Source organism: Ascaphus truei, chromosome 7 (genome assembly GCF_040206685.1).
Source record: "Ascaphus truei isolate aAscTru1 chromosome 7, aAscTru1.hap1, whole genome shotgun sequence".
Classification (NCBI taxonomy): Eukaryota; Metazoa; Chordata; class Amphibia; order Anura; family Ascaphidae; genus Ascaphus; species Ascaphus truei.
The window spans coordinates 89,458,468-89,474,061 of NC_134489.1; the positions used below are offsets into that span (position 1 = coordinate 89,458,468).

At 41.8% G+C, this 15,594-nt stretch overlaps 1 protein-coding gene across 2 annotated transcripts in view; it reads right to left on the reverse strand.

Annotated features, from left to right (window-relative positions):
* Nucleotides 1–9,571: 9,571 nt before the first annotated feature.
* LYPD6 (LY6/PLAUR domain containing 6) overlaps nucleotides 9,572–15,594 on the reverse strand; it is a 72,873-nt gene continuing 66,850 nt past the window's right edge. For both annotated transcript variants that reach the window (XM_075609416.1, XM_075609417.1), the window contains exon 5: nucleotides 9,572–15,458. In XM_075609416.1, coding sequence (XP_075465531.1) covers nucleotides 15,291–15,458 — 168 coding nt within the window. In that variant the 3' untranslated portion in view covers nucleotides 9,572–15,290. The remainder of the gene's footprint in view (nucleotides 15,459–15,594) is intronic.

Sequence of the window (15,594 nt, forward strand, 5' to 3'; positions counted from 1 at the left end):
TTCAGACTGTAATAGGAAGGCGTCACCTTTAAGGGTTAATACAAAACCCAGTCCTATGTTTACTGTATACTTCTGTGTGGGCTTCCAGAACACCATCCAACCAGTAGCACTGCTCCTAAATTTTGCCAGTAGGTGAGTGCCAACCAGACCCTAGTTCTCCATTAAAAGTCATCCCAGCCCACAAAGTATCTTACTCTTTCTAGGTTCAATGTGGCTACCAGCAGCCATCAATTAACAGAGGAGCAAACCACCCTTTGTTGTGTCTCTGACACCAGAGAGGGTAACTTGTGCATTGCACTGGAGAACGACCAGTGAACAACCTGGCACCATTACTTGAATTCTTTACATCTATTTCAGGCCTTGCTGATTCCTTCAGGTAACTGCTTAACATTGCTAAAGGCCAAGAAAACACTGCGCTAAGGTAAATAACAACCCAGGATGCTCTGTCACTCCAGCAATATAAAGTCAGCAGCCTGTGGAATATATCTTATCGTAGTTTATCTCAGCTGAAGTTTTTTTTGTTTTGTGGTTAATCAAACTCAACCTGTATTCTATATGAAAATTCGAGCTAGTAACGATATGCTAAGCCCCAGAGTGCCTCTGGCACTCAGAAGGTGGAGTAAAAAGAAAAGAAAGTGACAGCCGCTCTTTACCAGAGCAAAGTAAAGACAAAAAGGCTCAAGTTCCTCCATGACAGGTTCACCAAGCCTGGTCCAGCCTCTCAAACACCATACAGTATAGTGTTTATACGGCAGATACCGGTACGAGGAATCGGGGTCTGGACATGTAAATGAACAGATGAGGTGACATTTTTTTAAACTTAAAACTTTTAGAGGGATTTATCTTAGGTCTTATCTTCTACAATTACTGTAAGTGTGGGCGAAGAGATCAGAGATCTATCAACAGATTTAGCTGTTTCATCTTTACGATATTTCAGTCTCATCTGGTTGCTCTTGCTCTGCAAAATCAAACTGTTAAACCTTACACAGTATATGTCACTGTATTACTCTATTGCAGGGGTGAAAAAGAGTAGAAAAGCCAGGCTGTGTGGTGCTCTAAAACGTAGACTCAGCAACTTCAATTGTATGTTGTATTGGTTGTATCCTTGAAGTATCCCACATATAAATGGTGACCACCTATAGCATAAACACCTAATTCCACTAGTTATCAATAAACCGGAAGAGTGTACCCAGATAGGTAACTACTCACACTAGCTAGTGTCCAGCCAATCATTGATTAGGAAAAACGGTGTATGATTGAGTAAATAAACTCACTTGTAGCAGATGGTCCTCCCGGGATTAACCTTCATTGGTGCGTGCATCCGGTACTCCATAGCAGTGTACACCTTGATAAAGAGCGGAAGCTCGAAACATGTCGGTGGGGGCCTGAGGGCTCATTTTTTTCTTGTTACCATGTACTGACGAAAAATAAACCTCTAACTTTTGGGACACACTCTCTAGCAAATTTATTTCATTTAGCTGTGCTCCAACTCTCCTTTCCGGATACCTGCTATTGCAGGGGTGGCCAGCTCTAGTTCAACACTCTAGGTATTAGGGATATCCGTGCTTCAGCATAGGCGGCTCAATCAATGGCTCAGTCTGACAGAGCCACTAATTGAGCCACCTGTGCTGAAGCAGGGATATCCTTAAAACCTGACCTGTTGGTTGCCCTTGAGGACTGGAGGTGGCCACTCCTGCTCTATTGCATTGATTATTTGGGCATTTTAACATTCTCAGTTGGAACATTTTGCAGTATTGAACGGGTTAAAACCATTCTGCTACTATTTACGGGTGAATGCAGCAGTGACTAGGTCAGTACTAAAGTGTCATTGTTTTGGATAAGTCAAATTGTTCATTTACTTTAGCTACATAATCCATCTTCATCCTTCTGAGCCCTGTCACTGTTGGACAGCTCCACAGGAACACATTGAAGTGAAATGAAGGTATCTTCCATAGCAAAGTGGCTTAGTGAAATATGCTCTCAGTAGTCAGTTCAGCAGCGTTCATCCGCTCTCTGCTCATTATCTTCTCAGAGAAGTCAGAAATAATTTCTTACCTGGAAGTCATAATATATCAGTGAACACCGCATATATATATAATATATCAGTGAACACCGCATATATATAATATATCAGTGAACACCGCAAAGCCTTTTTTACCATTTTATCAAAATGTTACTACCCACTTGACAAAAATGATTGGAATTCTAATACATTTCAGCTTCCCTAGCATCTGGTATACTTATGTACATGGTAAATACCTGGTGTATGGTGTATATCTGATATAATGGTATATATGGTGTATAGTTGGTGTATGGTGTGCTGTATATAAGTTTCTAATGGTGGCCAGTCTCAAAATTGTATTTTCATTTATATCGTCATTGTTTCCTATACATGTTGTAGTAAAGCTCAGTGCAGAGTATATGAGTACTTCAGTATTACTCTGCACTATCACACCTGGATTAACACGGCTATTTCTACTTATTTCATGTAGTAAAGATCAACATTTAAAAAGTAAATGAATTTCCCAGAAATATATTTGTGTATTAAAGGCCTCTTATATATTATTTAAAATATTTACGGCCCACAATCTGCTTTACCGAACTCTAACCATTATGAGCTTTTAGCTGTCAGCAGCTGCCCCACACTTGTGCCTTCTAATAATAATAATAGTACTAATTATATAGTATACTAAGCTTTCAAACCCCTATATGTTTCTTCTTCAAGTGTACTGTACTGTCACTTTTACAGTTTTACCAGGCATCATTGCTTGGAAAAAATGGAATAATATCATGCCGCACTATAAAACTGGCACACACTGCCAGTACACTGGCAGAAAGTCACCCCATTACCCAACACATTGCAAATAAGCATGTCACTGACCCCCTTACAGGGAGGGGATGAATATGAATACAGATGAATATAAACTATTGTGTGAAGGATGAAATTAAAATAAGTTAAACTTTATAGTAGTTTCAGTAAGTGAATTTACTCACACGTTACATTAACATAGACAAATTAGAGAATTAGAATGTGTGTTTAAAAAAACCTATTCTCTTTTACCCACAAGTTACTCTAAATTACTTTTCCATATAGTGGCAATGTGCTTAGGAAGTGTCTTATCATAGCATAACTGCAGTGTACCTATGTGCATTACACCAGATCAGTGTGTAACATAAATACCCCTTATTTTCATGCAAGCAAAAAAGAAATGCAACAGTTCTAAGTATATCACTTAGTATATACACAGTTGTAAATATTCCACTTGTGTTATTCTTTTAGGACATGGAAAATGTCTGCTGTCTGCTCCCGCAGAATGGATCTCTGTATGAAGAATTTGGCCCTGTGAAGAAAGGGTTGGAAATTCTGCAGTGATATAATGTTTGCTGTATTAGATTTACACTACTGGCTAAATGGAGTGGGTGGTTTACAGTAGGAAATATCATTCAATAGCTGGTGAGATAAATAATTACATACAAGCAGTAAGGAGGAAGAATGCAGGAGGATCACAGTGGTTAAACCACTGGCCTCTGAAGTGGTAGACCTTGGTTCTTTGTAGCATTGAACAAGTTATGTTTTCCCCCTTTGTTTGTGGTACAGACTATTTAAACAACTGAACGAGGGACTCAATGGCCTTAAGTAGTAATAAACATGAAAATAAATGATTTTGTTTAGAAGTGCTCAGATTACCTCAATCAATTGCACATCCGAAAGCAAAAGTGCTACCCTAAATATGTGGCAGCTGTGTAATGATGGCAGTGCTCAAGTATTGTTATCATTTTTATGAATGTGTGTATTGATATAATTAATGCCTATAGTGTTGCACAACCATCTCATGTCTGGTACCTTTAGAAAAACAGAAATAAAGTGATTAACATCATAAGTGACTTGCTCTGGGTCGCGAACCAGGGTCCCTCACTTCAAAGACTAGGGTTCTGTTCACAAGGCCACCAAGAATATTTTCATCTCCGCATGTGTGCAGCTAACATAATTCTGCCTGCTCTTTATGTTTACACGAACATGAAACATAATGCTGCACACTTCAATCTGGTCAATAACCACCTGGAAGCCCTTTCAGAGCTTTGCCTTTGATATGCAGTGTGAGACTAGCAATTAAATATAGATACTAATCCACAGTAAACAGGTCGACAATGACATACTGTACAGTACTGTACTGTATGCTCTGTTTGTAACTTCTGAGTGAACCCAGCACTGGAGAAAAGGGGACTTTAATATCCTGTAAATAAACTCAAACACCCATTCATCCTTTAATGGGAGTCTTCGGTCCCTGGACTTTTTAGCAGTCATTCATACCTAAGTTTCTACGTTCAGACTGGCTGTTCTGGTTAGAAAATAAATGCAGGCTTCGGTCTTCTTATTGCAGGACATGTAACTTCTTTTTTAAAAAAATCACAGAGATTGGGTTTTAGTCATGGGCGACATAAAACAAATACCTGTTCGCTGGGTCTTCTTGCAATCACAGGGCTTTTAATGAACAACGAAAACACTGATCACTTTTTTTGGTTTGTTCTTCATTGTTTCTCCTTCACGGATGAAAAGGCACCAGGCTTGGTCTGCTTCTATGTGAATGAAGCAGTTTGAGCTCAGTTGATTCCTCCCACCTATTAAATGAGCTTAGGTTGTGTGTTGTTCTACAGCTGGGACCCACTAAAAATCAAGCTATAAACAACAGAAAATAATACCTCTCAATGAAGGGAGTGGATCAGCGGGCACTGCTGGCAAAAATAGGTGCGGCTGGACTACGCTAAAAGATGCCTTTATTAAACCATAAGCAAAGTACAGATTAAAAAGGGAGAGTCCCCCCTCAGCGCTCTAACGCGTTTCACCCCTGTGGGGCTTTGACAAAGTCCCACAGGGGTGAAACGCGTTAGAGCGCTGAGGGGGGCTCTCCCTTTTTAATCTGTACTTTGCTTATGGTTTAATAAAGGCATCTTTTAGCGCAGTCCAGCCTCACCTATTTTTGCCAGCAGTGCCCGCTGATCCACTCCCTTCATTGAGAGGTTTTTTCCGTTCATCATCACTAGCAGCCTGGAGCACGCCGATCCGGACGGAGCAGTACCATTGGAGTAAGTGACTCCTTTATTATATATATTTTCTTCGAGACACCCCAGGTGAGCAGCCATACACGTGGGATATACATGTTTGAGGGGTCCGTTGTTGGTTGCAAGACTACTTCGGTCAGCCCTCCGTATACCGCTAGGCTACTCCCACACTAGAGGTTAAGTCAGGAGACTGTGCTTGAATTATTTTCTAAACTCCTCCTTGTGCGAAATCGTTTTGCAATTAGTATATGGACTGTATATTCCTGGACTGTACACTCTGCAGCACATGTGGAGTTGTGGGTGCTCATCCATTCCAACATTTTGTCTCTAACAGAAAATAATAGAATATTTGGAGAGCAGCACAAAGTCCAACTTTAACCACCCTAAGCGGTTTATTGTACAGTATATCATCCAAAGTAGCTGATTGGCCATTTTTTCGGACACAAATTCTCACTGACATCATATAGTCAATGAAGAATATAGATATAGAATAAGTCAAATCAGCTTCCAAAATACCTGGTGAGATTATTTTACAAGGTTAGTGTCATGAACGGCACACCTTTGAGCAGGTGACTTGTATATGTGTTAAGGGTTAATACACACCTATCTAGCTGACTCACTTTTCACCTCTCCAGGGTCAATCAAATGAGTAATATCCCTCTCAATCAGTCACAAATATAACCTTACCGCTGCCATCACCACATTAATGTCAAGTTGTACTTGCAGGGTTTTTGGTCCCTGTTTATTAGATAAAATGTGTAATTAGCACACAAAAATCTATTGTAGCAAAACGTGTCTGAAAATGCAATTACTCTCGTCAAAGCGTGCAAAGTTAAATTAGGGGCCCAAAGACAATACTTATAGCATTTTACATTTAATATACAAAAATAGTACAGTGCTTAGGTTACAGAAAAAAATATTATAAGAAACATATAGTACAACATATGCAAACAGTTTCATAAAATAAAAGGGTAAAGGCAGGATTCCTATACGTTACCACTTAAATATCTGATTCGGGCTGTTGGAGCATGAAAGATGAGAATTCACTTGTCCAGAGGTGGCTTGCCAGGGGGGCTGGGAGGCAAATACCTCCCGCCCCGCACTTCCCCCCTGGTCGATCCTCTTTGCAGGAATGCGGGCCGCAGATGCAGATTGAGCACGGCGAGCTGGTGTGGGCTAAGGTAAGGAGCTTTGCTCTGCCTGGGAGGTATGTGCGTCGCAGGGCCGGCCTTACCTTTGGTGGGGTCCAAGACGGCATGCCGGCAGCGGGGCCCCTCCTCCTGCAGTGTCATGACGTCAAGGCATAACAATGTCGAGTTGTCATGGTGTTGAATCACCATGACGTCACAGCGACGCTGCAGGTGGAAGGCCACTCCACATAAAGTAAGACCTCCCCAGCTGTATACACATGCATTTCTGCACACACGCACACACACCCCTTCTCCCGTAGCTGTGTGGTCCTGTGCAGGTTCGGGGACTCCCCAGCTCCCTCTTCCAGCTCTCCCCCCTCCTGTCGGCCGGCGCTGTAAGTTAACTTCTTTACCCGGCTGCCAGTCCTCGTTGCAGCTGTGCCCCGGCTCCCCCCAGCTGTGGGCCTCCCTCTCCCTGCCTCCAGTGCGAGCCGGGTCTCTCTGACCAGCATGAGAGAGGCGACAGTGAGGGAGGCCTGCAGCTGGGGAGAGCCGGGGCTCGACGGCAACGAGAGGACCGGCAGCCTGGCAAAGAAGTTCCAACTGCATTGTCCGGCCGGCTTTGACCCCAGATGTGGGCCTCCCTCATTGTCCCATGCAGGGCCTGTCTCTGACGTCGGTATGCGCACCGGCATGAGAGGCCCGGCGCGGGAGAGACAGGACCTAACAGTGGGCCTGGCCGGAGGCCCGCAGCAGCTGCGGGAGAGCTAGGGCACCAGAGACTTGAGACCATCCCCAAGGTAAGTGTGTTTTGTATGTAGTCAAAGAATGTTCAGTCCGCGCTCTTGCTTCCTATGGATGCAGAAAAGTAATTTCTCCCCTTTCCTCTTGCAGCTCCTGTGGTTCGAAGTGTCTCCCCCCACTCCAAAGATGGATCCCGGCGGAAGACTCCGTCGGCAGAACCAGGCAACCAAGAAAAAAAGCACAGGTGCGCACCAAGGTAAGGGTATAATAATATATAATGTAACAACAAGACTATAGAAACTTACATATAATTAAAACTTAGTTCATCTCCAGGTCTAGGCGATATCTTCATCTGTTAATGCTCCACCGTAGATCAGGTAAGGGGGCGATATCCAATTCCTTACAGATGACAGTCCCGCGTGCTGTGGCTGACTCTGAGGCACTCACTGCAGTTTCACTTCCGCGTGTATCGGCGTGGTGTATGATGCAGTGCGCCTGATGAAGTATACCAGTTATACGAAACGCGTCGCGAATTGTGTAACCAGCTTACCTTAATCTTAGTGGCTGGCATACACTCAAGTGTTTTCACTCAGGTCGCGATCCCTCAACGAACTGGCATCCTCGGACAGCTACGGGGGCCTTCTTTCCTACGCATGCGCACTGCATCATACACAACGCCGATACACGCGGAGGTGAAACTGCAGTGAGTGCCTCAGAGTCAGCCCCAGCACGCGGGACTGTCATCTGTAAGGAATTGGATGTCGCCCCCTTACCTGATCTACGGTGGAGCCTAACAGATGAAGATATCGCCTAGACCTGGAGATGAACTAAATTTTAATTATATGTAAGTTTCTATATTATTGTTGTTTCATTATATATTATTATACCCTTACCTTGGTGCGCACCTGTGCTTTTTTTCGTGTTTTGTATGTATTTGGGGGGTGGGGGGTTTGTATGTATCTGGGGGTGGCGTGGTTGTATGTATTTAGGGGGTGGGGGGTTATATGTATTTGAAGGGTGAGGGGTTTTGTATGTATTTTTTTGGGGGGGGCTAATTATTTTGGGGGAATTGTGTTTGTGTGGCTATGGGGGGGAGGAATGAGGGGGGATTGAGTGAGAGGGGGGTAATTCATGGGGGTGAGTGAGGAGAGAGGGGGTGTAAAAAAGGGTGTGATGGGGGATATGTGAGGAAGAGAGGGGTTAAGAGTGAGACAGGGGAGAGAAATACATGGGAAGAAGGGGGGAATAGAGGAGGGGGCTCACAAGGTGTGAAATGAGGGGGCTCGCAAGACCGCCGACATGTGGGCGGGGGGATGGGCGTCAAAACTCTAGTCCTGTATATATAACAAGTGTTGCTGAATTCACTAAGACTTTTTTTTATTCATAAATGGGTTACACTAGGAAAAATGTGTTATCTATGTGCTAACTCTAGCTATTGCACAGGAATGCGTTCAGGCACCAAAGGGGTTAACTTATGACATAAACACCCTCTAAATACAAAAAGCACAACATCCATATGTGTAAATATTAACCACAAAGTAGCCCAGGTGGCCAGCTAGTCCATTACTAGGGTCCATTACTAAGGGATTAATCCGGTAATATAGTGACAACAACTGTACAGGATTTGTAGTGACTTCTCTGCGGGGCACTGTAGCAATATCACAATATGAAATTAGAAAAAATGAAGATAACAGAAGTAATCATATTTATTTGAGTCAGGTTGGTTGTCTAGTCTTATCTTGCCTACAGTAAGTCTATAGTGGCCATTACCAATACAGACAAGACAGGTCTAACGCCAGCCGGGGCTTTCCGATGCAGCAGACGTTACAACCCACAATAACACAAGTTAACGCACCAAATAACACGTCAAATAACACCTTTTCTAGCCATTGTTTTAAATAGCTCTACTAATAAATAACATGTGAGCGTTAACGGTTAATGTCTGCTACATCTGTATGTGATAAAAATGTATGTAATCTTTTTAAAGTAAGCCAATATTCCCAGGAATCAGTATAGCAAATAGAAAATGAACGCTCATAAATAATGAATAAGTCGTGAAATGTTCATTTGCATGCTTACTGTACTTGCGTTAAAACTATATGTGAAATAATGGCCATTAAATACCGCTAATGCTAATTTTGTGATTTATCAACCTGTAGTGACTCTAGGTCATAGATTGTAAGCTCTCTGGGGCAGGAATTCCTTACTCCCAATAATACCTTGCTACCATCTATAACAGGGCGGGGCGCAATCTTTTACCCCTGCGCCCCCCTGCTGGCTTTCCCCCTCTCCCCGCCCCCCCCCCCCCCTTACCTTGATTCAGACGTTCTGACGTCAAAATGTCATGTTGCCATGACGTCACATTACCCCACAGCATCATTTGACGCCGCGTTGCCATGGCGACAGGTCACCAGGAGCGTCTGAATCAAGGTGAGAAAGGTTTACAGAGGCCCTGCAGCTCCCCCGGCATTAATTTAAATTTTTTTGTTAAGCGCGCGCCGGGCCCCACACCCCCCGCAGCAAATCTCGTGCCCCCCCCCCCCGGGGGGCGCGGCCCCCACTTTGTGGACCGCTGATAACATTCTGCACAGGGTTGGCTATTTAAAAAAAAAAAAAAGGACATGCGCACACGTGTATACATGAAGATAAAAGTTTATTTTCATAGATATTTTAAAGTTGTATCAACTCGTTTACAGACAAAATATGCAACAATATAACATAGCCAAAGCTTATTTACAATATATACAGGAGTTTAAACAAATAAATATATTTTTATCTCAAGTAAATAATACTACTGTATTACAGTTGATATATTTACAACACTTTATTTGTGCCCCGGCATAAATAGTCTATTTTAAAGCACTACATGAACTTATTTAAAACACAGAACAACAATGTCCCATTTTGTTTCTGTATAAGTAAGCGCAACACGCGCCATATACAGATTCATTATAATCTGTAAGTGGAAGGACACGAAACTATATGAAATTATTTTATTTTACTAAATGAGTAATAGGTGCATGAAACAACTTTCTGGAAATCACAGGCTTAAAATAGCTAGTGGTAGACGCAAGGAAACCTAGTGATGTCAGAAGTACAGAAACAAAGGTGTCAGATGTGGTACAGTCTGATTTCCGATAAACTCCCTGCTGCTGGAAGGAGGCTTCAGAACACTGCACATTGCTTTAGATATGATACCATTAAAGGATCAATTCTTGCTTATTTATTATTATTATTGTTTTTTTAACATATGTTTGAGGCACGGAGCCGAACCCCATTAATTTCTGCTCTGGGGACCCCCTGCTTCCCAAGATAGACCTTAAAAGGGGGGTGCTGGTATCTCAGCAAAATGTAAAGCTCCTGCATCACATGGGCCAATAGGAAGCCTCACCAGATGATGTCACGGCTTCCTATTGGCCAGCAGGGTGTGGGAGATTTGAAACTCTGCCATTACATGAACCCAGATGGCCGACCAGAGACCCCCTACGGAGGTAAGTATCCCGGAAGCAGGGGGTCCCCGTAGCTGAAATGAATGAAGTCCGGCTTCAGAGACCCCCTGCTTCAATCCTATGTTAAAAAACAACATCGCTCACCGCTTTAAGTAATTGCCGCTTTAAGTAATTGCTGCCTTTTCTAATGGAAAAGATTTGTTTTCCTTTTTTGTCATATAAATTCAGACACCTTCAATAATATGAATATCTAATTGCCGTAAACCAATGGTGCTACCTGCCCAGCAGTTTCACTGTACATGCTGCAGGAGAGGCCAGAAACCCAGGCCCTGGCAGTGAGGAGCTAAGTAAGGCTGCGTTTATAGTACTGGCTACAGCAACGGCTTGCAGCCGCAAAGCAACTCAATGTATTCAGTAGAGACCAGCCACAGTGGGCGCGACAGCGACGTGTGACATCACTGCAACCAAAATCTCTGTAGTCAAAAGAATTAGAGATTTACAGAGAGAGCCGTACCACGTGACTGGCAGTAGCCAATCACACAGCCCCTTGCCGCCAGCGACATCGCACACCAGTGTGAAACTTTTGCTACAGCGACGCGTGATGTCACGGGTAGCGTCGCTGTAGCCAGTACTATAAATGCAGCCTAAGGTTAAACAAGAATGCTCTAAGACTAAGGAAGCAGCTACTGGTAGTCAGGATGTGACAGATGGGATCCCCCTATTCAGCATACAGTAGCTGAGCTGTGAAGGGATTGGATGCCATATACAGTAGGCTTGCACTTTAATAACATTCATGTGAAAGCAGCAATACTGGCTATAAAGATTTGTTTGAATATGACCTAATGAGGGAGGTCCCTGGAGCTCATCTGTGGTCACCCTGGTTTGAGAGCAGCAAGCCCAGGGTGGACTGGAGGGTCCATTGGGCAAACAATATGCCCGTCGGGGTCAGGGCTCACTCAGACGGCCAAATACAAATTTGCAATGTCATCAGGGCAAGACGTTTCGGCTTTCTATTGGTAGCCCTGGCGGCCATGTTTGTAGTCCACTGCCATACTTGTAGTTTTTTGTGTCAAAGCCGGCACAAAAAAAACCTACAAACATCTCCAGAACTGGGGTGTCCCCAGGCAAGTATATACATCCAGAAATGTAAATACAAAAAGCGAGCAGCCGGGATTGCTACTGTAACCATCACCCAAGGGAAACTTAAAATGCCAAATAAGTTCCCTCTACTTGAGTGGATAACACATGGAAAGATATCATCTCTAATAGGAAAAGGGTCAGATTGAATATTTTAGTTTTATGAAACTACTTTGAGAAAACGTGAACATATTATTTTAATTTGCTGCTAAAGCTTATGGCTCCATCTAAATTAGCACATCTGTGGCCCTTATTTCCCTTAGATTGTAAGCTCTTCGGGGCAGGGTCTCCCTTTCCAAATGTTACTTTTATGTCTCAAGCACTTATTCCCATTACGTGTTATATTATAATGTTGTGTGTATCCCAGATGTGAAGCGCTATGTACATGGATGGCGCTATATAAATAAAGCTATACATGCATAGTGTGAAAAACCTGAAAAACCGTCAAACCACAGGCAACAAGATGTTATCAGCCTGCACTTGAAAGTTACTTCATCAGTAATGATGCAGAGATGGCTTCTCATGATGCTGAATAGAGGAGGTAGGATGGAATGTCTGCTGTTGGAAGTTCTTTCTGTGATAATACTTCTATATAGAATTCATCAGGAATTCAGCTAGGGATAATGCACACGCCACAAAGTCTTATTCTCACTGTCTTAACATTACATGAACTTCAGACCAATTGGATATGGCACAATCGGAACTTCTTGTCTCTCAGACGGGCCCTTACTTTAAAATAGCAACTCCCCCCCCTCCCCCCTGATATTATAATTTTTCTACCTTACATGAACTGGGAAGGCCCTTGGAGCTGATCAAAGTCGCTGAATTCCAGGTACTTCTCCCACCCCCCTCATATCTTAGTAAAGAGGGATTTGCATTTGGTTTACTTTCTGAAAAAAACTACAAGCATGGGGGTCATCAATAGAAAGCTGTGACATCATCTGCCAATGACATTGCGGCTTGACATTGGTGACCGGAGTGAGCCGTGACCGTGCGACCATTTTGTATTCTCGCCTGGTGGATAGAACCCTTCAACGCTCAGGAACCGGGTAATTACTGGAAGTCAGGGGACAACGGATTAACTCCAGGGGTCGTTGGGGTCGTACCCCCCCGGTTAATTCTACCTGCTGATTTACCATGTCAGTTTAAGAGTTAAAGGTGCAATCCCTACTAAGACCAAAAATTATCTAATTGTTAGGTTATTTACAAAATTGTATTTTGTGGGAACACATTTTAAATAATGCTATATATATATATATATATATATATATTTCCATATACCTTTATTGTTATTTAATGCTATTGGAAGGATGCTGTGACATTTATAAATGATAAGGCTTCTTAAATAAGCTTGTTTTTAAACTCTGTTGCACTTTGTTAAAGATTTACAATAGCAGTGATATGACATACTACAAACCATCTCATATTTAATTGGCAAAAGACACTGTATATTACAGACTGCTGAAAAAAATATAAAAAATAAATACTGTGTATCTTTTTTACAAAAAAAGATTTTATCTGTGTAGAAAAATATATACATTACATTTTGTTTCCCTTACAACATATTACATTTAAACTGCTCATTAGTTTGCAGCTAAGTGCAGTTTTTCTTAATGTAACTCAAAGCCTACAAAGTCAGGAAAAAAAGAAAGCACTAACATTTGTGTAATTATCAGTCCAGTATGATTCTACACGTTTTATTTCAATCCTTAAGAGCTGAAGGGACTGCAATTCATTGCTTTGAAATGGACTGTCCCTATAGCACGTCAGGATGACACCATATTTGCCCTGCTGGGACTGTCAGGTACTCATGGAAATGCCATAAATTATCCTATGAAAGGAATTCACATCAGATGTTCTAGTGCCTCATTGTGGGACCATAAATCTACCACTAAAACACATGTTTACTAAGCAGTGCTAAGCCATAAAGCACCTTATGGTCCATTCATTTAAATGCCCAATCCCGGGAAGCCAAGCAAAATTGGCTTCTTGGGTTTCTTCAGGAATTAAACACACCCACCATATTCTTTGGGGCCCCTGATTAGGGGAGAGTTTTGTATCCTCTACCATTATCCCACTCTATCCTTAGACAGCAAATGAAAATGAGGGAGAGAAGGGGTGGGGAGAGTTGTCTGTGTAAGCTCTTTATGAACAAAAAGGGACATAATAATCAGCATAATTATAACCTTTAAAAATAAATACTTAAATATGTCACTGCCACTAGTTACATTTGCTACGAGGAGGGACTGCCCATTTATATTGGGCTGCTAGGTGCCTTATAGCTTTATACTGTTTAGTAAATCTAGGCCTATTTATTTTGGTGTAAAACTCAGATCTTAATGGTCCTTTTGTGTGCTTTGAGGCTCCAACACTAATATTATACATATGTGTATCCATTTTATAAAAGTGTGTGTGTGTGTGTGTGTGTGTATGTTTAATATTTTTACATATTTCCTCATTTTAAAAACCTTAACCCCTATACTGCAAGGGAGGTCATTCATACATTGCTTCACAAAATCAAGGAATGACAGACTCTTCTGGCTAAAACCTGCAAGTCCAGGGACTGAAAGCTATTTTAAAATAGATTGTACAAGCCAGATCTCAGCCAGGTATCCTCAAAGCTAGAAATGATGCTCAGCATTAATCAACCCCACTGCAAGTCTGCTCACAATTCAGTAGATCTTATCCCAGGAGAAGACATGTGGGAAAGGACATCATTCTAAACACTGAATATGCATGCTTCTCTCCTATTGTATACATGCCTTCCAACCACATGTAATCCTGGTCTCAAAAACCTAGCACCTGTTTATTCCCTTCAGTACTCAAGAGAAATGAACTGAAGCCTCAGAAACCAAAATTAGCCGTCCAAAAATACACCTATACTTTTCAGAAAAAAATAAGCCCATAAAGAACATGCCCTGTACATGCTATAAATGTAAGAACATATCAGCGAACATATCAGCGTTACTTTCTTAATTATACCGTGCCTATGCTTTGACACTACTTGCCTTTCAAAATCAGATTTTTAGATGGTTATCATCGCACCTCATTTTGAATGAATGTGAATAACATTTTGCAATCGTGTTCTGTTCGGGAAACAGGTGATAATTAAACTATTTGCTTTAAATAGGCCCTATTGTCCTTATCTTCCAACCAAAAATAACACGTGCTGAATCTTTACCCTTTGCAGTTACCTTTAAACTTCTTGCCACTTTTTATTATTACCAACTCCAGTCCTCAAGGGCTCAACGACAGAGACACCGATTGAGCCACCTGTGCGGAAGCAGGCATATCCTGAAAACCTGACCTGTTGGTGGCCGTTGAAGACAGGAGTTGGCCGCCCATTGATCTAGTAGCAGGACCTTTGCTGAAAAAAATGACACATAGCATGTTGTAATAATTAGTTTGCCTATTCTTCCCTCTTAGTGCAGTAAGAATTGTGAGCACGCTGCATTTAAAGAGTTTGCCTGTTATATATCAAAAGCTCATGTACACACAACAATGTCTATGAACAACTAAGAAGTAATAGCTAATGACATATCATTGCTGTTTTAGTTACTAAACAAGGGCACTTCTTAAAAGAGCTTTAAATTGATTAAGTGATATTGAATGGAGTGGTCTGTTCAGGTAAAATGGTCCCATTTGAAGAACAAAAACAACCTACAAATAATATACAACAACATACAGCTTACATTATTCAGTGATTGACATAAATAGATCATATTCATATTGGCTTTCTGGCCTGTACTTGATATCACTTTAGACGCTGCTACGTTCCGAAAAGCCACAATAGGTACACACATGATAAAAGTGGAAAGCTGTTTGTTGAATGTCTTTCTGAATTATTAAGCGGAGATATAGTTGCGAAGATCGCATCCGTTTCATTCCAGGGTAATGCCAAGTTACAGATATTTCCCTCACAACATGAAGTGCAAATCTAGAAAAAAAAGGTAAATACTGTATTAGGTAAATGTAACTGTATTGAACGGAATAGCTTATATTCATTATGATACTCACACACCATTTAAAAGTCTTGCTTAAAGGAGAGGTTTATAATAGCAAACAAGTTATGA